The sequence below is a fragment of the Mustela nivalis genome (assembly GCF_964662115.1).
Source record: "Mustela nivalis genome assembly, chromosome: 4".
Taxonomy (NCBI): domain Eukaryota; kingdom Metazoa; phylum Chordata; class Mammalia; order Carnivora; family Mustelidae; genus Mustela; species Mustela nivalis.
This window is the reverse complement of record NC_139023.1, coordinates 129715466-129741838: the sequence shown is the minus strand read 5'-3', so window position 1 is coordinate 129741838 and position 26373 is coordinate 129715466. Positions and strand designations below refer to the sequence as shown.

General features: G+C 33.1%; 1 protein-coding gene across 2 annotated transcripts in view; it reads left to right on the top strand.

The window, feature by feature from the left end:
- Window positions 1-26373, top strand: part of FSTL5 (follistatin like 5) — a 766488-nt gene that overhangs the window by 655591 nt on the left and 84524 nt on the right. For both annotated transcript variants that reach the window (XM_082728205.1, XM_082728204.1), the window contains exon 12: window positions 8683-8801. In XM_082728205.1, the coding sequence (XP_082584331.1) occupies window positions 8683-8801 (119 nt within the window). The remainder of the gene's footprint in view (window positions 1-8682; window positions 8802-26373) is intronic.

Sequence of the window (26373 nt, the reverse complement as noted above, 5' to 3'; positions counted from 1 at the left end):
TTATTATTTTTTTAAAGATTTTATTTATTTATTTTACAGATAGAGATCACTAGTAGGCAGAGAGGCAGGCAGAGAGAGAGGAAGGGAAGCAGTCTCCCTGCTGAGCAGAGAGCCCGATGCGGGGCTCAATCCCAGGACCCTGGGATCATGACCCAAGCCAAAAGGAGAGGCTTTAACCCATTGAGCCACCCCAGTACTATGCCTTCTCATTTTAGTCCACCTAGATATTTCACATTTGAACGTACAGATGTAGTCATTGCAAAACTAGCATTACTATAGCTGTTAAACAACATTTCTTTACACTCTCTTCCCTCTTCAGATCAAACAAATATATCTCTGTTCATTTTAAAAATTGATTTTTCATGCTATTGTAATGGGAGGAACAAAAACCCAAGTAATCTGGCTTTGCTGGCTAATTGTTGATAAAAATTAGATACGTTGTTTTACTTTTCTGAGCCAGAATTTTCTAATACATTGCTTAAAATGCAGCTGGCACTTTCCTAATAAAATTGTGATATGCAAATGTCCTTAAAGCATGTAAAACAATGCTTTCTTGTAATTTGACTGATAATAACTATGAACATTATTGTATAAGTTTAATATGTAATAATAATATTATATTATTCAGGCTATCTTTAAAAATATGAGATCTCCAGATTAATTACAATCACCCTGAGATTCATTACATGAAACCATTTTTATCTGTTTAATATTTTATTTTGTTAGTTTTTTCAACATGTGTACTCTTGATAATTATTCTTTATCATCTCCATTAATTAAAGATTTGCTTACTCTTCATAACTTTGTTTGACAGAGAATATGTCCTTGAGAAATAATCATTATTTAGTATTTTTTGTAGATAAGTTTAAGACATATATAATGAATGTCTTTGGGTAAAGTTTTTAAATCTTTTATTTCATGTGCAATTATCATCAGGGTCCTTTGTTGTTTCTTAGAATAAACAAGATTTAACATAATATGCTTGAGAAAACAATATGCCTGATTTAGATTCATAGGCATCTGTAAATTATTTTTTTTACAATGCCACACTTATTGGTGAGGCATTACAATTAGAAATGATTACATATAATAATAGTAATGGTAGCCAGAGATAATAGAGCTGCTTGAGGAATCACTAAATCTTAACAGTGTATACAATTATTTCATAAAAAGTAATTAAACTAGTAGCTAACTAGGGTTTCCAAAAATTTTTTACCTTTACTTTTTTTTTTAAAAAAGACAGAATAATAACAAGGATGAACTGCATAATTCCAAGATCTACTTTTATCTCTGCCATTATGTTTTCTGTTTGCATGCTTCACTCTTTACCATGGCCAAGAGAAATTTATCCCAGCAGTGGCATCCCAATCTCAGACATTCTAAGATAAATCTTGGAAAGAGAGTTAAAAATTATAAACCTCTTATAATGCCATTGTATTTATATGCAAGTATTAAAACCATAAAATTCTGTTTAACTGAAAAATTATTTTTTAAACATGAGCATCAGAATCTATCTAGCTTAGCCAGGATTTTGTAATCTAAATTGATGTTACTGAATTTAATATGTATTATCTTAGGAATCATATGGATTTTTAAGCTTGAAACACAGTGTCCTCTACTTCTCTGGGTTCTTCCAGTTCTTTTCTAGTCATCATTGTGGTTTGCAGGCGTGTGGAAAGACATTGTTAAGAAAGGAAAAATGTCACTTATTTATTGGCAAATATTTTAAAGAGCTTTTAAATGTAAAGCACTTTGAAAATACTGGAATTATAAAGATAGGAATATCTTCCTTAAAGAAAATTTTGATTTAGTAAGTTAAAATCTTAATCATTCTTACTGATAACTAATTTTACTAAAGAGTTGAAAATACACATTAAAAGATCCACTATTTGATTTCCTATTATAATATTTTTTTAATCTTGTAATAAAACATAATCTAACAAAATACATCTTAAAGTTTATTTAGTGGACAACAGTTAAGGAATATACTATATGGTCTAACTCAATCACACATGTTTTGATTTAGAAAAACACCAAATTAAAGAACTTTAAGCCATTTTACTCACTGATGAATTAATCTTAACTTTTAAATATGCTAAATTCAGTTCCAAGGAGAGATGTAAGATGGTTCACTATATAGCATAACATTTCCTAAATTTGTTATAACATGGAATTATTTTGATGAATATCTTTAGGATCAATATTGAATAAAGACTATTTTGGGAAAAACTGGATGGTTATGACTAATGATTCGAAAGCAAAAAAAAAAATCTGTGTTTATAAAAATTGAATGCCTCTTCTATTCTTTGTAAATATTTACAAATCTATTCACATGAAAATATAGAAATGATTGAGGTAAACATTATATTAGTCAGGCTCATTTACACTTACCAATACAAAATGCAAGTAGAAATGGCAGGGAAATCTTAAAACAAGACGTACATATGAAACCATAATCTGATTAACTTCGTGATCTATAATTTCATCAAAGTGGGGGAAAGGGGATAGGCAAGCAGGTCATCTTTTAACTTTTTCATCCTGAAATTATTCACATTTCATTGGCCAGACTATTCTACATTGCAAGGGAGGTTAGGACTAATATATAGCAGCTTTGTGAGTTCCATAAGTTTCTCATAAACTTATTTTTCGAGAAAAATAATGCTGAAGTTCTCAAGACCAGATTACTGTCTCACAGTAATATTGATGAGTTATTTAAAATAAAAAAGAAATTTTCAGAGCGTAGGCTTCTGAATGCATCAAACTTAGAAAGTTATAGCATTCTGGAGAGGTAGAGACCATGACTTCTAATGGTCAGTGTATGATGCCAATTAAATTGTAATCAAGTTCTCAGAATTTTCATTAGCCGGTCTGCCCTCATTGCTTTAAATAATAACATCAACCTAACATTTTTAGTTTTCTATATTCTTCCATTAAAACAATTTTCAAATCAAAATTGTGATCTGGCAAGATATACAGATTTGCAGGTATGTGTGTATATACATGCACATAAATATGTATATATACATGCTAGATCTATAGATGCATACATACATACACACACATATGAATACATATATAATTTTATATATGATTCCATCTAACATCAATTATATAGCACAAATACTCTATTATGTTATAACCTTTGCTAAATTTGTTAAATTTATTATTTATTTATTATTTATTTATTTATTTATTCATTAATAAATTTATTTATTTGTTAAATGTGAAATTAACAATGCAGATCTGCATTCAGCTTTTTCAGTATATCTTTGGAAGTTCAGGAAATGGTATATTGACTCAAAAGGACTGGTTTTCGGTAATATCACTCTGACCAGGCAAATAGTACCCAATTTCTGGATTAATAGTGGCTAGTAAAGAGCTTGAGACAACCATTCACTTTCTAGCAAGAATGAAATAGTAAGTTTTATTTTAGTTGAACATAATATAAAGATCTTATTGAGGTTCAGTGGAATGATGTTACTTTGTGTGTAAAGAAGTTTTTGTTCTAAAGATAAAGATACAAAACATGGGGATATTCACTAACCAACAATATTTCCTCTGCTAAATTATTCAAGATGAGAAACGCAATATGGATTGTCTATCTACTTTTGCCTACATTTTTCTTTAGCTAGAAAAAGAGATTTTTTTTCCAGATTTCACAAAAAAAGTGAGTTTAGATCCCTTAAAAGTGAAAAGAATAAAATCAACTAATAAAGGACTTTATAAGACTAAAATGTATTGAATTATCTTCAATTGATTACCAAATCACTGCATCATATGATTATACTTTGCTCTTGACCACAACTTAAATCTTAAATCAATAGCAATTTAGATCAGAGAAAGACAAACATCACCACAAAATATATTATTAACTTTCTTTTGTTACTGTTGTTCATCCAGTAATCAGAAATTATCCGACTTTCATCACTAATACAAATTATTTAATATATGTGCTAAATAGAAGATATAACATCATTGTATTATCACAATATGCTGTTATTTATGAACAACTATCCTAAAGGATTGAGACAGACGTGTGCATTACATACATTTTTCTCAGAGCATTTCACATATTTAAAAGTGCAGTATTGATTAGAAAATCCTCTGGGAAATACTTCCCTTTTATAAGACTGCAAGTAATTCTTGCTTGCGTCCTTTCTCTGTAGAGAAAGAAAAACAAAGCAAAAAGAAAGCTCACAAGAAACAAACAAATTATGGATCACTTTCTGGAGCCACTATACTCCATTAGATTAACAATCGACCCAGAAAAGACAAAGTACGTGTGTCTGTCTTCACCGGTGATGAAAAAAGAAACTAGAGGCAGCACATATTGCTGATTCTTACTGTGATGAGAGTGGTGAAGCTTTTAACTGAAGCCAGGAACTTTTTTAATATCCTGGCAATACAATGCATGAATGAGGAGAGAACTGTGATCGAAACCTACATGGTTATTAAACTTTTTGGAACTCAGAACCCCTCTGCATTCTTCAAAATTACTGAGAACTTGAAAGTTCTTGTTTATTTGTTTGTTTATTTGTTTACCTATATTTACCATGATCAAAATAAAAGTAAAAAATTACAGATATTTATTAATTTATTGAAAATAACCATAATAAATTAATTTATAAGTACCCATAAATAGCACAGTTTTAAAGCTATATATAATTTTTAAATGAAGAGATTCACATTGTTCTGTATTTTGAAAATATTTTTGATGTCTGATTGAGTAGAAGATGCTGGATGCCTATATATGCTTATTCAATGAATTATTGTGATATCACTCATTACATCATATGTCATGTAGGCTGTCAAAGGTACACTCTACATTTGGAAGAATCTAATTTGTAAGAATGAGAAAGAAAAATGCAAATGATATCTTAATATTATTATGAAAATTGTTTTGATTTTGCAGACTCTCTGAAAGGATCAACTATGAGAATTGCCTACTAGAATATGAAACTGATCTTTTTTAAATTTTTTTTTATAAACATGAAGTTGATCTTTTAGCAGGCTCATGGATTCGTAGAATTTGAAATGTGGCAATAGAAAACTGAATCATAGAAACAAAAGATCATAGAAAACTGAAATGTAGCAATATATCTCACAGTATAGATTTGAGGAAAACGTGGAAACAGAAACCAAAATCTGGTTATATACTATTACACCATGGTACAACACAGTTCTAGAGCCATGATTGGCCTCTGAGCTGTACGAACCCAGAGAATGGAGTTTATCTCTCTGTAACATTCTCCCATTAAAAAAAGAAGAAAAAAGTTCAGACATGGGAATGTAACAGTTATAGTGAGCATACACAAAGACATTATTATTTTGTTTGTAAGTAAAGTTAATGAATCCTCCAAATGAAAATCTACATGTGTCTTTAATTTTCAACATTTTCATTATCAGGTAATTTATATTATTCTGTGCCCAGTGTAATTATCTTATATGGCAGTAAATTTAAAAAGAAGCACTTCTGTAGCATATATTCAGATCATAAATGCATGCTCCTAAAACCCACAGAAAACATGATTTAAAAAATCTCTCTAGCCAAGGGGTACCTGTGTGGCTCAGTCAGTTAAGTATCTGCCTTTGGTTGATCCCAGGGTTCCAACATCCAGGCCCCCCTATGGGCTCCCTGCTCAGAGGGGAGCCTACTTCTCCCTCTGCCCTTTCCCTTCCCCTGTTCATGCTTGTTTTTTCTCTCTTTCTCAAAAGAATAAATAAAATCTTAAAAAAAAAAAAAAAACTCCCTAGCCCCCCGGCCAAAAAAGAAAGTGTAAACATGTGTCTTGTGGTAGAGAGAGGAGTAACTCATGGATGGCCATAAAATTTTAATTCATAGCACATTGACTAAAAAATAGTTACTTATTTTAAAATTATTATTTTACCTCATATATTTATACATGATATTTTGTTGACATTACTATTCATCAACACTGAAAAACTATATTTTCACTGAAAAAAATTAGGTTCAAAAACAAAGTAAACCTTGCATAATGAAATCTGTATTTCTTCAATAACCTGTAATCTGGAAAGTAGTTCATGCTTTGTAAAAATGCTGAATGTGTAACTCATATAAAAAGTAAGAAAATAGACCAGATTTGAACAAGTGATTTGTATGAATTAAATGGTTTTTAGAGGAAAATACGGCTCAGAAATTTCATCAGTGAAACCATGCAGTGGAATCCCACTGACTGTAGTTTGTACATATTATGGTAAATAACATAATGAAAGTACCCATTTGAATAAGGGCAGAAATATTTCACCAGACTGCAAACAGTCTGGACTTAGAGTATTTGTCAGGTTCAAACACATTCGAATTCCTAATTGGGGAGCAAAATTTTGCAGCAGCTGAAGGGAGGGAGAGTCATGTTCACTAAAAATTTTAGGAGCGTTGTAATAATCATCAAACATAGCACGTAACTGGCACAGCTGAAAACTAGCACCACATTGAGACCTGGTCATGTTCCCAAATTTCAACAACCAATAATGTTAAATTGAGAGTCATTGACATGTAGCACATGTCAGTCCTATGTTAATGTTGACATGGAAGCTTGGCGATTCTTAACACTTTGAATAAAAACTGACATTTTAAAAGTTTTATCCTTTGGGCATAGAACTTATATTCCTTGATGCATAATTATGATAATTAATAAGAGCTGGCAACTATTAAATTTATTTATTTATTTATTTATTTATAAACATTTTATTTATTTATTCGACAGAGAGATCACAACTAGGCAGAGAGGCAGGCAGAGAGGGAGGGAGAAGCAGACTCCCTGCTGATCAGCGAGCCTGATGTGGAGCTCTATCCCAGGACCCTGAGATCATGACCTGAGCCGAAGGCATAGGCTTCCAGAGCCACCCAGGCACCCCCTAAATTTATTTTTTGAAAAATATGACTTGAATTTGTTTTTGCCACTTCTATTATTCAGGAATATTCCATCATAATGTAGTGCTCCCTGGAACTATAGTATGTAATTAACTGATAAAGATTGCCTATTTTAAACTATGAGTACTATAGAATATTTATAAAACAATAAGATGTGTCAAAACAATCTGAAGTCACTTAAAATGCATAAGCGTATTAGATGGAAATAATTTCATGTGCTAAAAGAAAATTATAACCACTATGTATAAACATCAACAAAGTCATAATTATGCTTAAATACATTTCCCTCTAAATCATAAATATAGAAGGATATATGACTCAATGGACAAAATTGGAGACTTTTGTATTAACTAGGTACATATTTAATAAGAATAAATATGGTTTAAATTGAATAATCAAATATTTTTATGAATCAGTACACCTCTATCGTGGTCCTCAGGGTTGACTTAATAAACCTTGCAGGTATTATCAATCAAAATGAAAATGATAATTGGGGGATCTTTTTTATTTAAGTAAATTCTTTCTTTTTATTGATATTTTCAGAATCTAAACCTTTTAAGCAGCAATGGTTTGGCTCTTCAAACTACCAAGATTCGAATACCATTACTTATCTTTTAAAGAACACATGCCATCATTCAATTGTGTATACTATAGTTAGATTGAACAAATATGATTGTACAAACCAATAGAGCTGGGCAAAGGGTCAAGTGAAGATCAGAAAAGGAAGGGACTGGATGCACTTAGGTCTGGCCATGTTGGAACAAAGCAGAACCAGAAGAGACATAGAAAACAGGTGGAATATATGAAGATACCCATGTGCAGGCATCAGTTAACACCAATTGCATTCCAGGTGTCAAATTTGTACCATCCTGCACCCATTACATGTGGCTTGAAAAAGTAAGTGAGATGAATTTCTAAGATACCATACACCCAGATCTGTAGTGTGAACAAAATTAGAAGTATGATTTAAATAGTTCATTCAGATTTTTCTAAGACTGTAAATTAATTCAAGTTTTAAAGTATAGAAATGGATCCTAAACTTTGTTGGTATAAAACTAAAATATAAGACCTCTATGTAGGATTATATTTACAAAAGCTATTTTGGAAAATATATATTCTTCAAAATCTGGAGGACTTGGTCTTTTTGTTTTTAACAGTCTTTTTGTAACCTATATTTCTACAAAGAGTGAAATTCTATTTTCCCTAAGGAACTCAAATAAAAATATACAATAAATAAGGGCGCCTGGGTGGCTCAGTGGGTTAATGCCTCTGGCTTCAGCTCAGGTCATGATCCCAGCGTCCTGAGATCGAGCCCCACATTGGGCTGTCTGCTCAGCACAGAGCCTGCTTCCTCCTTTCTCTCTGCCTGCCTCTCTGCCTACTTGTGATCTTTGTCTGTTAAATAAATAAAATCTTTAAAAATATATACAGTAAATATAATTCTTCAAAAAATATTTTTATTCCTTAGTCAACACTTAAATTAAGTGGGGATGGTCTCAGACATAATTTATGTATCAGAGAGTTTATTATTTTCATTTTTATCTGAAATATTTATTGAATTATATTAAAGAAATCACTGAATTGCAGATTAGGGAGAATAAAGTAGAATATCTGCATAATATCAGAAAGTTGCTTTGGTGTACGGTAAAGGCTTCATATGGTTTGCTTTATTAACATTACACAACTTTACAAATCGATCTCCTGCTGGTATTATGAGGAACACTGAGTTTGGGTTGTAAAGATTTCTGATAATTTTATTTTGAACTTTTGAATGTGTTTTTATTCCTAAGGTCTGGGAATTGGAAACATGTTCTATGTTTTTTATGAAGATGGAATCAAAGTGATACAACCCATAGAATGTGAATTTCAGAGACACATTAAGCCTAGTGAAAAGCTCCTTGGATTTCAGGCAAGTATTTAAAAACTTCCTTTGCAGTTTTATGGGGCAGTTTTTGTTAAGTAGAATTACATTTCAGAAACACAAGGAAATCCATGCATATATGAGATGCTCGGGGAGGAGAATATTAAAACCGGTATAAGGGCTATTATTCTATGCAAGTTTAATATTTGAGGAAGAAAAGTGGTATGTTGTGGATTCCTAATTACTTGTTCTAATTAAAGTAAAGACAATAGAAGTGAAATATGTAGGATGAACACAGTGTAGTAAGTTTACCTACTCCTTAATTTAGGATGTTTTACATTTTGGTAGGCAATGGTTACTTTAACAAAATGAAAGGAAATAGCATGCAAATAATCTGATGGGAAGTTGGAGGTCTGTTAGTTGCTTTATAAAGATAGATTTCTTTTTATTTTTCATCTCATTTTTATGAGGTATCAATGAAATGAATACTTTAGATTTATATACAAAACATTAGTTTATTTATTTATTTATGTGTATCTTACCAATCCAGAAAGATTTTTTTTTCTGTAAAATATTGGTACAGGATTCAGAAAATAAAATATTTAACAAAATGGGTATTGATTATATAGATTATATAGAGACTGTATTTTAATAAGATAATAATAAATTATAATTATTTTTATATTATCATAACTGTAAGTATCTCTCCACATAAACATATATACATCAAAATATGTAATATTAAATCATCTGTGTTATTCATGTGTTCCCATACACATTTGGACATGCACCAAACACCCAATAGAAGGTAAGATATTGGTAGACCTCATCTTGGACCCTCTCTTGATACTCATTTTTAAGGTTGGTATGGCCATGAGATATGAATAAAATAAATATTTAATGTCATTATTTAGATTTTCTACTTTGAAGTCCTATTTTCAACCTAGCCACTGTTGTTGTATATTGCTAGACAGAGACAACAATTTATACCTTAAATCTATGCCCTAAAATAAGAAGTAAAAAAGTATATGGGTGAAATAAGATAGTCCAGCTACCCTCCAGATATTTTATAGCAAAAAAATCTCTTACTTGAAATAAAAGAAATAATTTAACTTAATATGTCTATGATTGTTTAAAAGAAATGAAACCATTCTGGGGTGCATGGGTGGCCCAGTCAGCTAAGCATCCAACTCTTGTTTTTTGCAGTCATGATCTCATGGGTCATGAAATGGAGCCCCATGCTGGGCTCTTCACTAAGCAGGAAGTCTGCTTGAAGGTTTTCACCCTCTGCCCTTCCCCACACTGATGTATGCTCATGTGCTCTCTCTCACTGTCTCTTAAATAAATAAACAAATCTTTAAGATAAAATAAAATAAAATAAAATAATAAAAACAAATGAAACCATTTTAATTTAAAATATTTGTTATAATATAAATTGCTGAATGGAATTATTGTTATTTTTGCTAAGTTATGGTTTAATAAGTCAGATAATATTTTAAATTGCACATGTAATTTTGTTTTGTCTTATAATCATATAACTGAGACCATCTTGAATAAAGTACCTATGTGTATGTAAATAAATAAATGTATATGAAAATATAAATATTTGCTTGTGATAAATCAAATCATACAATTTTATACCACATTCCTATTTTCATAAAAGCATTATGGATGAAAAATCTGGGCTAATTCACAAATTTAGGAAATGTAACATCAAAATGATTTGAATCAAAGTGAAATAATTTTGTAGGAGAATATATCTCTGAGTCTTACAGGACCAGCAGTTTTGTAGCTGACACAGATGTGTTGGTCATATCACAGAGCTTGAAACTTCAGTTACTAACTAATAAGATAATCTGTGAAACCCGTACTTTTCATAACAAAACTTCATGAATTTGATTTGCAATTTTAAAGACAAAGAATTTTCTTCCAGCGTACTGGAATTAAACCATTAACCAGTACTCTCCAATTCCAAAGTTGTTATTTGTAATAACAAATGTAATGTAATTTGATTCAATGCAAATGTTGAAGAATGTCCTTTTTCAGAACATTTCTTGATGGCTCTCATTGAGTTAATTTAACTATTTGGAATCTAAAGCTGAAAAAACAAGAAAAACTCGATGTGACACTGTGACATGTCTAGACAATAGGGATGTCCTGAATTCCTCTTTCTTTAAAGCTTTTGAATATATAGGCTTCTCCTAAAACAACTAAAGTAGAAATTATGTATATCTATCTATTAGTTAGATAGGATTAGGTATATCTATTTATCTCTATATATCTGGCTATATATAGTGAGAAATTACATACATACATATATACATTATATATGATTTTCTGTAAAAATTAAAAATTGAAGAAGTGAAAACCAAACCCACAACAACAGTCTTCACTCATTTCCTTCAACCTGGGAACCCCTTATCAGCAAGCATACATCAACAGTGTATCAAAGCCAGGATAGTTACGAAGAACTAATTTATTGCATCCAATTTTCCAAATCACAGCCTATGGAAAACTTATATTCATGCTACATATGAGTTTATGCTAAGAATGCATAATGCAAAAATGAAAGAGAATATGTTAGCTTACCTATATTATATAGAATAAAAATTTACAAAAAAGTTAATATTATAATGGAAGAATAAGCAAAAAGAGTAAGAAACATCAGATTTGTACTTTTGAGAACAAATATCAATGTTTTCTTTTTTAATTTTTTTAAAGACTGATTTATTTATTTGAGAGAGAGAGAGACAACATGAATGGTGAGAGGGGCAGAGGTAGAGGGAGAGTGTCTTCAAGCAGACTCCCCACTGAGGGCAGAGTTCAACATGAGTCTGAATCTCATGACACTAAGATCATGACCTGAGCCAAAATCAAAAGTTGGCCCCTTAACTGACTGAGCTAACCAGGTGCCGCAAATGTATGTTCTTTAAGTTATGGCCTTTCTGTTGCCTTGGATGTTGAAATTGCAAGATAAATTCATTTCAGCTGACCAATATATATTTTTAAAGCATTAGGAATAATATTGAAAATTGTGACTTAACTAAAAGTATGTCCTACTTATAACTGTTAAATGCAGACTATAGAGACATTCTATGAATACCAACAAAGAAAGATATTTCCCATGTAACTAACATAGTCCATATATATATGAAATAAAGACTACAGAAAGTAAACTTTTATTTCATGTTGCTCCGTTATTTTTTATTCCTAAATAATTATTTCTTATGTGAAGCTATTTTATTTTCTGTTTAAACACAAGAGAGATGTCAATTTCAGAGTGTGTAAGCTATCTGGTGTTATATTTCTAGATTTACATTTCTAATTATAAAATAATGTCCCGAGGAAATTTTTGAGTATTATGTAAAAAGAAAACTTTTCTCCAGAGAAACAGAACCAATAGAATTAATATCTGTATATATATCTGTCACTATCTTTATCCCCATCTCCATCTATCTCTATCTCTGTCTCTATCTCTGTTTGATGTATTACAAGAAATTGTCTCAGATGATGGTGGGTGGGGTGGCAAGTCTGAAACCCCTAGGGGAGAACAGCCACCAGGAAATTCAGGTAAGAGTGGATGCTATAGTCTGGAGTCTGAAATTCACAGATGAGGCAAATAGACCGGAAATTCAGACACAAACTCATATTGAAGCCTTGAGTTAGCAATCTGTAGGCAGACTGGAAACAAGCAGATTTCTCTGTGGAAATCTATAGGAAGAATTCCTTTGTCTTTGGGAAAACTCATTCTTAAATATTAAGGCCTTTAATCTATTAGAAGAGGCCCACTCATATTACGGAAGATGATCTGTTTTGTAAAGAACAATTGTGTTAATCACCTCTAAACAACCTCATAGCAACATCTTGACTGTTGCTTGCCCAAACAACAGAACACCGATAGCCTAGCCGTAGCCTAGTTAATACATAAAGTTAACCGTCACATCTTACTATGACTATTGCTTTTGGTCATGGGCCTATTTATTTCATATTTGTATTCCCAACATGTTGCGTACAGTGCCTTACTCATGGCAGATAGTCAAACGTTTGTTAATGAATTTAATGAAAATTCCATTGCTTAGAGCCTTCATTCTTCTATGCATTCTCGAAGTTTAAACACATATATGTCTAATTTCTTCCTCACCTTAATATTATTCTTTACTTTACAATTCCATAAAACAGTGTTCTTCTTATGTGTTTGTGAAAATTGTTCCATAGAATAATTTACCAATAAATTGTTCAGGGTAAGTATAACCTTATGCGTCTATTTAATTCAGGATCACATAGTCAAAATGTACTGTGCAAATACACTGTATAAGATAGTTGGGAGTTCTATTACAGGAAAAAAAAAACTACTTCCTTGTGATTTAGAAAATAAATCTCTTGAGCGAGAGTAGCAGAAATTAGTCTATTGAAATTATTTTTCCCATGAAATGATTAAACATGAATATAATATTTTTCAAAGTCATTGTTGATATTAAGAAAATAGCAATGCAATTTCCAATATAATTCATTAGTTAGTAACATTTAGATAAAAACTGAAATACTTAGAATATAGAATTTTCCATCAAACCTCCAGAAGATGCTATTTGCTTGCTTTAAATAAAAATTCAATTTTTGTGCAATGTCAGATCACATCGGGTTTCAGCTTTTGATAGTGAGTTGGCGAGGATTCATGCAACATGATTTAGTTATATTTGAATCGGTTTTTTTTTCTTTTTTGTTATATACCCTTACTAGATAAGACTCTTGCTATATTTATCCTAGTTGTACACATGATTTCATCTTGTCCCCTACAGTATGAACTTCAAGCACATAGAATTCTCTCCCAGACTTATGAACTCAGAAGGCAAACTGAAAAGGGTTGAAAAAATGTTTAAATTATAGACTCAGGATGACAGGATTTTCCAAGATGACTCTTTTCTGCTCCTCTAGTTTTCACCTATTTCATCATCTTTAACTACTATTCTTTTATTTTTTTTAATATTTTTTAATTCCATTCCTTCTGTGTTTGCTTATTAGAGCTCTAGCTGTTGTTCTTCACGTATACTACAGTGCTCTTTATTTTTTCATGGGTACTAGAAGAGCTTAAATGACAATCCCATATATCTTATCATGCACAGGTCTTATATTTGGAGACATGAAAGTTTTATTACTAGTTTTAATGGTGATTTCAATGGTGCTGAACTGCAGGGGAATGTACTTTCTATAGGAAGTCTGATGTGAATCACCTCTAAAATGTCTCTTTTCTAGGTTTGGAATTCCCACATATGAAAATTACTTTTATAAATAAATACTACTAGAACTCTATTAGAATGGAATTAGTCCTTAGGAACAGATTATGTACAGTGTTCAGAATACTTAGATATCAAGAAATTGAAGCTGAAATTAGAAATAGGCAAACACAACAGTGTATATTTCTTTCTCTCTTGGTGCTCTCCCTTACCTCAAGCACTACAGCTTTCTGGGCATTCAGCCATTCCCTTACTTATCCTTCCACATTTCCCTTTTCAGCATTTCATTCTGTTTCTTATCCAATTACCATTTCTCCAAACTCTGTCCGCAAAAATATTGGTTAAAACCCCAGTCCCTTTAGGGGCACCTGGGTGGCTCAGTGGGTTAAGGCTCTGCCTTCAACTCAGGTCATGATCCCAGGGTCCTGGGATTGAGCTCTGCATCAGACTCTCTGCTCAGCGGGGAGTCAGCTTCTCCCTGCCCCATTGCCTACTTGTGATCTCAGTCTCTCTCTCTCTAATAAATAAATAAAATCTTAAAACAAAACAAAACAAACAAACAAAAACCAGTCCCTTTAAATGACACAGACCATTTCCTCATGAAGCCACTGAACAAGCTTTTGAATTCAATGCCTACCATACATTTCAGAGAGGAGTGTTTCCCCACTTACTCTTTTCTCAATGGGCCTCTATTCTAGCAAGGCTTATCTTTTTTTTTTTTTTTTTATGTTATATGCATTATATACTGTATTTACTGTGTGTGTCAAAAAACACATATAAGGAGACCCGCACTGTTCCACCCTGCATCTTCCAAGGGTCAACTGTAATCTGAGTATGTTCTTTTTTTTTTTTTTAACTTTTTATTTTTTATAAACATATATTTTTATCCCCAGGGGTACAGGTCTGTGAATCACCAGGTTTACACACTTCACATCACTCACCAAAGCACATACCCTCCCCAATGTCCATAATCCCACCCCCTTCTCCCAAACCCCCTCCCCCCAGCAACCCTCAGTTTGTTTTGTGAGATTAAGAGTCACTTATGGTTTGTCTCCCTCCCAATCCCATCTTGTTTCATTGATTCTTCTCCTACCCACTTAAGCCTCCATGTTGCATAACCACTTCCTCATATCAGGGAGATCATATGATAGTTGTCTTTCTCTGCTTGACTTATTTCCCTAAGCATGATACGCTCTAGTTCCATCCATGTTGTCGCAAATGGCAAGATTTCATTTCTTTTGATGGCTGCATAGTATTCCATTGTGTATATATACCACATCTTCGTGATCCATTCATCTGTGGATGGACATCTAGGTTCTTTCCATAGTTTGGCTATTGTGGACATTGCTGCTATAAACATTCGGGTGCATGTGCCCCTTTGGATCACTACATTTGTATCTTTAGGGTAAATACCCAATAGTGCAATTGCTGGGTCATAGGGCAGTTCTATTTTCAACATTCTGAGGAACCTCCATGCTGTTTTCCAGAGTGGCTGCACCAGCTTGCATTCCCACCAACAGTGGAGGAGGGTTCCCCTTTCTCCGCATCCTCGCTAGCATCTGTCAGTTCCTGACTTGTTGATTTTAGCCATTCTGACTGGTGTGAGGTGATATCTCATTGTGGTTTTGATTTGTATTTCCCTGATGCCGAGTGATATGGAGCACTTTTTCATGTGTCTGTTGGCCATCTGGATGTCTTCTTTGCAGAAATGTCTGTTCATGTCCTCTGCCCATTTCTTGATTGGATTATTTGTTCTTTAGGTGTTGAGTTTGCTAAGTTCTTTATAGATTCTGGACACTAGTCCTTTATCTGATATGTCGTTTGCACATATCTTCTCCCATTCTGTCAGTTGTCTTTTGATTTTGTTAACTGTTTCCTTTGCTGTGCAAAAGCTTTTGATCTTGATGAAATCCCAATAGTTCATTTTTTCCCTTGCTTCCCTTGCCTTTTGCGTTGTTCCTAGGAAGATGTTGCTGCGGCTGAGGTCGAAGAGGTTGCTGCCTGTGTTCTCCTCAAGGATTTTGATGGATTCCTTTCGCACATTGAGGTCCTTCATCCATTTTGAGTCTATTTTCGTGTGTGGTGTAAGGAAATGGTCCAATTTCATTTTTCTGCATGTGGCTGTCCAATTTTCCCAGCACCATTTATTGAAGAGGCTGTCTTTTTTCCATTGGACATTCTTTCCTGCTTTGTCGAAGATTAGTTGACCATAGAGTTGAGGGTCTATTTCTGGGCTCTCTATTCTGTTCCATTGATCTATGGGTCTGTTTTTGTGCCAGTACCATGCTGTCTTGATGATGACAGCTTTGTAATAGAGCTTGAAGTCCGGAATTGTGATGCCACCAACGTTGGCTTTCTTTTTCAATATCCCTTTGGCTATTCGAGGTCTTTTCTGGTTCCATATAAATTTTAGCATTATTTGTTCCATTTCTTTGAAAAAGAAGGATGGTACTTTGATAGGAATTGCATTAAATGTGTAGATTGCTTTAGGTAGCATAGACATTTTCACAATATTTATTCTTCCAATCCAGGAGCACGGAACATTTTTCCATTTCTTTGTGTCTTCCTGGATTTCTTTCATGAGTACTTTATAGTTTTCTGAGTATAGATTCTGTGTCTCTTTGGTTAGGTTTATTCCTAGGTATCTTATGGTTTTGGATGCAATTGTAAATGGGATTGACTCCTTAATATCTCTTTCTTCTGTCTTGCTGTTGGTGTAGAGAAATGCAACTGATTTCTGTGCATTGATTTTATATCCTGACACTTTACTGAATTCCTGTATAAGTTCTAGCAGTTTTGGAGTGGAGTCTTTTGGGTTTTCCACATATAGTATCATATCATCTGCGAAGAGTGATAATTTGACTTCTTCTTTGCCGATTTGGATGCCTTTAATTTCCTTTTGTTGTCTGATTGCTGAGGCTAGGACCTCTAGTACTATGTTGAATAGCAGTGGTGATAATGGACATCCTTGCCATGTTCCTGACCTTAGTGGAAAAGCTTTCAGTTTTTCTCCATTGAGAATGATATTTGCGGTGGGTTTTTCATAGATGGCTTTGATGATATTGAGGTATGTGCCCTCTATCCCTACACTTTGAAGAGTTTTGATCAGGAAGGGATGCTGTACTTTGTCAAATGCTTTTTCAGCATCTATTGAGAGTATCATATGGTTCTTGTTCTTTCTTTTATTGATGTGTTGTATCACATTGACTGATTTGCGGATGTTGAACCAACCTTGCAGCCCTGGAATAAATCCCACTTGGTCGTGGTGAATAATCTTTTTAATGTACTGTTGAATCCTATTGGCTAGTATTTTGTTGAGTATTTTCGCATCTGTGTTCATCAAGGATATCGGTCTATAGCTCTCTTTTTTGGTGGGATCCTTGTCTGGTTTTGGGATCAAGGTGATGCTGGCCTCATAAAATGACTTTGGAAGTTTTCCTTCCATTTCTATTTTTTGGAACAGTTTCAGGAGAATAGGAATTAGTTCTTCTTTAAATGTTTGGTAGAATTCCCCCGGGAAGCCATCTGGCCCTGGGCTTTTGTTTGTTTGGAGATTTTTAATGACTGTTTCAATCTCCTTACTGGTTATGGGTCTGTTCAGGCTTTCTATTTCTTCCTGGTTCAGTTGTGGTAGTTTATATGTTTCTAGGAATGCATCCATTTCTTCCAGATTGTCAAATTTATTGCCGTAGAGTTGCTCATAGTATGTTCTTATAATAGTTTGTATTTCTTTGGTGTTAGTTGTGATCTCTCCTCTTTCATTCATGATTTTATTTATTTGGGTCCTTTCTCTTTTCTTTTTGATAAGTCGGGCCAGGGGTTTATCAATTTTATTAATTCTTTCAAAGAACCAGCTCCTAGTTTCGTTGATTTGTTCTATTGTTTTTTTGGTTTCTAGTTCATTGATTTCTGCTCTGATCTTTATGATTTCTCTTCTCCTGCTGGGCTTAGGGTTTCTTTCTTGTTCTTTCTCCAGCTCCTTTAGGTGTAGGGTTAGGTTGTGTACCTGAGACCTTTCTTGTTTCTTGAGAAAGGCTTGTACCGCTATATATTTTCCTCTCAGGACTGCCTTTATTGTGTCCCACAGATTTTGAACCGTTGTATTTTCATTATCATTTGTTTCCATGATTTTTTTCAATTCTTCTTTAATTTCCCGGTTGACCCATTCATTCTTTAGAAGGATACTGTTTAGTCTCCATGTATTTGGGTTCTTTCCAAACTTCCTTTTGTGGTTGAGTTCTAGCTTTAGAGTATTGTGGTCTGAAAATATGCAGGGAATGATCCCAATCTTTTGATACCGGTTGAGTCCTGATTTAGGACCGAGGATGTGATCTATTCTGGAGAATGTTCCATGTGCACTAGAGAAGAATGTGTATTCTGTTGCTTTGGGATGAAATGTTCTGAATATATCTGTGATGTCCATCTGGTCCAGTGTGTCGTTTAAGGCCTTTATTTCCTTGCTGATCTTTTGCTTGGATGACCTGTCCATTTCAGTGAGGGGAGTGTTAAAGTCCCCTGCTATTATTGTATTATTGTTGATGTGTTTCTTTGATTTTGTTATTAATTGGTTTATATAGTTGGCTTCTCCCACGTTGGGGGCATAGATATTTAAGACGTGGTGTAAAAAGAAAAACAACAGCAAATTAATTCCCTCAAGTGTACCTTATTAACTGTTTGAATTGCTTTAAAAAAAAAGTATTGCTGAAAGAATTTAAAATGAACAGTTTTGTATTTTTCCATATATGTCTCATATAATGATCTTATATGTTTCTCAGATGAAAACTGGAGATACAACTATATAACAAGAATAAAAAGATAAGAAAACTTAAACTTCAAAATTATTATCTCTTAACTATTTAAGATAGTAATGCATTACCCAGTAAAACTCCTTTTTTTGTATCTTAGTAATTTGTCTTTAAAATTTTATTTAAACAGTTAAGAGGACACACAGTAAATTAGAGACAAAACCTAAAGTTCATCTTGGACTTGCCAAACAACACAGAAATCTTTCCATTCCCTCTTGAAATCTCATCTGTGCAGTGCTAAAGAAAATGAAACACAAGCCATATCCAGTGGCAGAACTACCAGCAGTCTAAGCTGCCCCAAATCACCACCAAAGTGTTTCTTATTTCAGAAACTGGATCCATTTACTACTCTATCTTCAGTGTTCTTTCTTCCATCTCGAAAAAGACCCTAAGGGCCACTTCTACCTCACCTCGATTTTGAGATGAAAAATTTACTCCCTATGATGAGAGCCGAAGAAAATGAGCTTAACATATTTAAAAAGCTATTATACTAGTATCATTTTCATTGAAGAATAGTAACTTTTAATAAGAAAGTTACAGGGATAAAAGGTGAAGCACAGGGAATACAGTCAATGGTATTGGAAGAGTGTTGTAAGTAACAGATGGTAGCTACGCCTGAGGTGAACACAGCATAATGTAGGAAAATTTCAAGTCACTGCATTGTGCACCTGATGCTAGTGTAATATTGTGTATCCACTGGACTTCATTTAAAAAGAACTGTTTAATGTGTAATGTTCAGCATATACTTATCTAGTAATGTAATTTCTTAAAAATATATTTTATTACTGATATCTTACTTATGAAATTATTTGGAAAACTTAAAGGTAGAATAAAATAATAGCAGATCTGCTTAAATAATCCATATACATTTTAGGGGATTTGCATTGAACTAAATGACAGAGGCATTTTTGGTGAATTCTCAATATAGTTTTCATGTTATTACTCAAGAATGTTTCTGAAACTGATAGTGTGGCAGAACTCCTATCTAATTCATAGTAAGAAAGAGACAATACAAAATACAATTCTGTGGGTAAAATAAGTAAAGATTTAGTTTCAAAAAGAATTGACAAAGAAAATGTACCTTTAGCTTGTATTTTCTTACTTATAATGAAGGTAGTTATTTTTTAACATAAAATTTATTCTAAACATTTGCAAAATATGCTTTAAAATGAGTCTGTTTTCATGGCTTTTATTTAACTGATACAAACATGATAAATACATAGGTGTATAAATTATTTGGTCAGTATTTTTTCACTGTAGTAAGATATAGACTATAAAGTCATTTTCAATAAAAATTAAACAGTAAATAATATAAATCATATTAAAGTAATTTTAATAGTTTTTTAATTTAATTTTTATTTTTTAATTTTTAATTATTTTTAATAATTTTTAAAAGAATAGTCACCTAAAAGGTGAAGTGTAATGTTATTCAGTATAGATATTCTGATGTGGAGCAAATTTATATGTGTGTTAGAATAAAGCTTAAAAATAGAAATGCATATAGTTATCCTATGAACAGCTTTATACTTTGAGAAGATAAATCTATCACCCTTCAGAATAATTCGTTTCAGTAAATAGTAATCTTGCAAAAATTATTATGCCTGTCTTCCACATAAGGCACTTATGTGCTGGACAATATGGAAAGATGGAAGAACTCAATCAAAATGACATGTCACCATCTGCATTGTGAGATTATGTACTACAGAAAAAAGCTCAATTCCTAAATGATATTATACAGTGTTTAACCAAATGTAGATACTCCCACAACTGTAAAATTAACTCAATTTATGCTTTTAGGGTCAACACTGCTTAAATAGTTACAAGATAAAATAAGGTATTCACAGGAAGAGATTACATATGCATTTTTTAAAAGGTAATCAATAAAACCTGTGTTGCTCCTCAACTAACATCTCCAAAAAGGAAAATTAGTAAAATGCACATTATCAAATCTCACACATTGCTACTAAAAAAAAAAAAAGAGAGAGAGAGAGAGAGATGACCATTTAAAGAAGGAAAAGACATGTTATATTGTTTATGATATTATCTCATTACAACTGTTCAATCCTTTTCCTTAAAAAAAAAAAGTTTAACTCTTTATACTATGGACTTATAATGATTATAAATGATTTAATTTACTCCATTTTAATATAAGAATTTCAAAGCATCAAAGTAAATTAATCCAAAGAGATTCACTTACAATGTTTTCTATAAGCAAGCAATTGTATTTGAATAGATTTCATTTCTCTGTGCTCTGATCATATTACTTAAAGCAATTGCAGATTTCAAAATAAATAATACCTATGAAGTGGATAATCAGTAAGGCGAAGGAAATGAGCTCCGCAAGTTGGACTGAAGTTAAAAAACTCAAGTTCAGTTTTAGGAGTCATGTTTTAAAGCCACATTAACAAATTATCATTAACATTTGAAGGACTTTTATATAAAATTTATGATTAAATGTATTGTTTCAAGAACAAGAACCATATGATACTCTCAAAAGATGCTGAAAAAGCATTTGACAAAGTACAGCATCCTTTTCTGACCAAAACTCTTCAAAATGTAGGGATAGAAGGTACATACCTCAATATCATCAAAGCCACCTATGAAAAACCCACCACTAATATCATTCTCAATGGAGAAAAACTGAGAGCTTTTCTTCTAAGGTCAGGAACAATGCAGGGATGTCCATTATCACAACTGCTATTCAACATAGTACTAGAAGTCCTAGCCTCAGCAATCAGACAACAAAAAGAAATTAAAGGCATCCAAATCAGCAAAGAAGTCAAACTATCACTCTTTGCAGATGATTTGATACTATATGTGAAAAACCCAAAAGACTCCACTCCAAAACTGCTAGAACTTGTACAAGAATTCAGTAAAGTGTCAGGATATAAAATCAATGCACAGAAATTAGTTGCATTTCTTTACACCAACAACAAGACAGAAGAAAGAGAAATTAAGGAGTCAATCCCATTTACAATTGCACCCAAAACCAGCAGATACCTAGGAATAAACCTTACCAAAGAGGCTAAGAATCTATACTCAAAAAGCTATAAAGTACTCATGATGGAAATTGAGGAAGACACAAAAAAATGGAAAAATGTTCCATGCTCATGGATTGGAAGAACAAATATTGTGAAAATGTCTAATCTACCTAAAGCAATCTATGCATTTAATGCAATCCCTATCAAAATAACTTCCATTTTTTCCAAAGAAATGGAACAAATAATCCTACAATTTATATGGAGCCAGAAAAAGACCTCAAATAGCCAGAGGAATATTGAAAAAGAAAGCCAAAGTTGGTGGCATCACAACTCCAGACTTCAAGCTCTATTACAAAGCTGTCATCATCAAGACAGTATGGTACTGGCATAAAAAAAAAAAAAAAAAAAAGACACATAGATCAATGGAACAGAATAGAGAGCCCAGAAATAGACCCTCAACTCTATTGTCAACTAATCTTTGACAAAGCAGGGAAATAATGTCCAGTGGGGAAAAAGACAGTCTCTTCCACAAATGTTATTGGGAAAATTGGACAGCCACATGCAGAAAAATGAAACTGGACCATTTCCTTACACCACACACAAAAATGGACTCAAAATGGATGAAGGATCTCAATGTGAGAAAGGAATCCATCCAAATCCTTGAGGAGAACACAGGCAGCAACCTCTTCAACCTCAGCCACAGCAACTTCTTCCTAGGAACATCACCAAAAGCAAAGAAAGCAAGGGCAAAAATGAACTATTGGGACTTCATCAAGATCAAAAGCTTTTGTACAGCAAAGAAAACAGTTAACAAAAGACAACTGACAGAATGGGAGAAGATATTTGCAAACGACATATCAGATAAAGGACTAGTGTCCAGAATCTATAAAGAACTTAGCAAACTCAACACCCAAAGAACAAATAATCCAATCAAGAATTCGGAAGAATACATGAACAGACATTTCTGCAAAGAAGACATTCAGATGGCCAACAGACACATGAAAAATGCTCCACATCACTCAGCATCAGGGAAATACATAATGAGATATCACCTCACACCAGTCAGAATGGCTAAAATTAACAAGTCAGGGAATGACAGATGCTGGCAAGGATGTGGAGAAAGGGGAACCATCCTACACTTTTGGTGGGAATGCAAGCTGATGCAGCCACTCTGGAAAACAGCATGGAGGTTTCTCAAAAAGTTGAAAATCGAGCTACCCTATGACCCAGCAATTGCACTACTTGGTATTTACCCTAAAGTAGTGTTTACTCCATAAACATAGTGATCTGAAGGGTCACATGCAACCGAGTGTTTATAGCAGCAATGTCCACCATAGCCAAACTATGGAAAGAACCTAAATGTCCATCAACAACGGATAAAGAAGAGGTGGTATATATATACAATGGAATACTATGCACCATCAAAAGAAATGAAATCTTCCATTTGTGATGATGTGGATGGAACTAGAGGGTATTATGCTTAGCTAAATAAGTCAATCAGAGAAAGACAACTATCATATGATCTCCCTGATATGAGGAAGTGAAGATGCAACGTGGGGTGTTTGGGGCGGGCGTAGGAAAAGAATAAATGAAACAAGATGGGATCAGGAGAGAGACAAATCATAAGATACTCTTAATCTCACAAAACAAACCGAGGGTTTGGAAGGGGTTTAGGGAGAGGGTGGTGGGGTTATGGACATTGGGGAGGGTTGTGCTATGGTGAGTGCTGTGAAGTGTGTAAACCTGGTGATTCACAGACCTTTATCCCTGGGGCTAACAATACATTATATGGTAATAAATTTTAAAAATTTTAAAAATGTATTGTTTCAAACAAAGAACCAAATGGAATGATGGGAAGCTATTAGGGAGAGATTTATGGTCTTTAGTCAAAATGAAATAGTCTACCTTACAAAGAAGTCTTCCTCTTCTTGAAGTTAAAACAACAACAACAAGACTAGGTATCCAGCCATCAGAAAAATTGTACAAGGGAATGTGTACATTTGGCATTTAAAGAAATGCTTAATTGATCTTTTTACTGACGAGTCTTCTAATCAATAGTTGCTAGGGACCACTTGAACACGTATTTTTTGCTGCTACTTAAAGAAACTAGAGTATAGAACATATTAGAAAGAAATAAGCCCCATATTCCCATGATACTCATTAGTATTCATAATGATGTCATGCTTATGAATTTTTCATTATTTTAAAGAATTGTTTACATACTATAGCTCAGCTTGTTTGCTCTCATCCATTCTTTCTGTCTCTTTTTCCTTTTCTTTTCTCTCTTTTTTTTCTTTTCTTTTCTTTTTTCTTTCTGGTCAGTTAACCTCATGTGTTATTTGATAAGGAAAAAAAATTTAATCTTATTGTTTTTCCCTCTACATAACCACCTTACTAATTGTGTTTTGTAAAACAAGGTCAGGAAAGATGATTATTACTTTTATACAAATCAAATCTTCATTATGTTGGGGATCAAAATTAAACACAACTAATTCTTTAGTTTCAGCTATCCCCACTACTATTTAAGTTATCCACCATGAACCAAATTGGTCCATATAATTTACACTTTCTGATATCAACCATAATTGTCCAATTGTTTTAGTGCCTGATATTAGCTTTTAATACCAACACTTTTTTGTCAAACACTATTTACTGGTTTTTCAACATAACTTTATACCTTTGGTTTTGATATTTAATTTGGCCTTTCCATTATTCAAATTCATGCCTTTCCCAACAGACATTAAGTTCCTGCCCCAGGGATTCTCTGTGTCTATTGGCCCCTGGATCAACCCTGAGATAGGATTTCAACTCCTTTACAAGAACCAAGAGAACCAAGACACAAACCATCTAGTCCTACATTTATAAAAGTTCTACAGTTTTCTTCTTTTATATTCTGTAGACATTTGAAATTTAACACTCTTAAACTTTATTTTTTAACTGCTATTCTTATCTAACATAATATTTTTATAAAGTGGGTAAAATGTTTTCCATTTAAGCAAAATAGAATTCAGAGAGCTTGTTTTTGTTTCCTTTTTGAAAACAACTGACAAAACCCTATTTTTTAAAAGATGTTTTTTGTTTATTTGACAGACATAGATCACAAGTAGGCAGAGAGGCAGGCAGAGAGAGAGAAGGAGGCAGGCTCTCTGCCTAGCAGAGAGCCCGATGCGGAGCTCCATCCCAGGACCCTGGAATCATGACCTGAGCCTGAGCCGAAGACAGAGGCTTTAACCCACTGAGCCACCCAGGTGCCCCCCAAATCCTATTTCAATCTCTTCAGTTTCTAGGCAAAATGAGAAAGGTCAAGTGATTTGCTCAGTGTCACAGAACTACCAAATGATAGAGGGGGAAAACATTCTCTTTAATTCTCTCGATGCAACAATTATTCCATACTTCAAGTACCTCTCTGAAACTCTTAATTATTCACAGTGAAATATTCTCCAAAACATTATGGAAAATTTTTAAAAATTGTGAAAATATGTAGGCTATTATAGTTTTACGAAATATAGCCCTTAGAAAATTTTGTGTATGAAAATAATAGGTATGGAACACCTGGGTGGCTCAGTAGCTTACACATCTGCCTTCAGCTCAGGTCATGGTCTTGGGATCATAGGATTGAGCCCTGCATGCATCTCCCTGCAGGCCAGGGGATAGGGGAGCATCTGATTCTCCCTCTTCCCCTGCCCCTCCACCCTGCTCATGCTCTCTCTCTCTCTTTCAAATAAATAAATAAACAAAATATTTAAGAAAAGGATATCACAAGTAACATCATTGATCACTTGAACTTCTCAAACATGATTTTATTTAATGTGCATAATAATCTTGTGTGATAGGTAATATTGTTATACCATTATAGTAAATGAGGATCAAAAGGAGTATTTACACAGCTAATATGAATGTAAACCTGGACATGGTGTCTTGGTCTGGTTGACTTCAAGGACTATTTTCATAACCTCTCTAATATACTGTCCCTAAAAAAACTGGTTCTCAATTTATGGCAGTGTAATGTTCTCAACTCCATTTTTATTATAACACTGAAAGACATAAATATAATCTTCTTATGTTAAAATAATTGAAAGTTTCTGTAAGGTTTTCTTTGTACTTTTGATATCCTAGAATCAAAATCATGCTGTATGATGGTTTTCTAAGATAGGCCAAATTAAGACAAATCACCTCTTACATTTCTATGACTACCTATGCTTTGACTTATATGAGCTAGACTGTTTATATACTTTAATATATGAAATGGCAGATAGAATTATATAGATTAACATATGTAATTTTAGAAAAAAATCCAGTTGTATTGTTCAGGTATAACCAGTAATCTCAATTAAAAATTGATGAAAGCATTTAAACTTCAGGTCTTTCTTTTTTAAAAAATGTTCCACCAGGGAAATAACCACTAATATTAAATTAATAATACATTATTGTAAAATCTCATTTTTTAAAAATATTGTAAAGCCTGTTTTACAGGTTTCAGCAGAGTATACTGTTTTTGGTGTATTAAAAAAAGCTTAACCTTGACCACATTAATTTCCAGATGGCTATGAAAAATATCCTAGGAATCCCAACCTAGACATTCCATACAGTACAAAAGAACCTT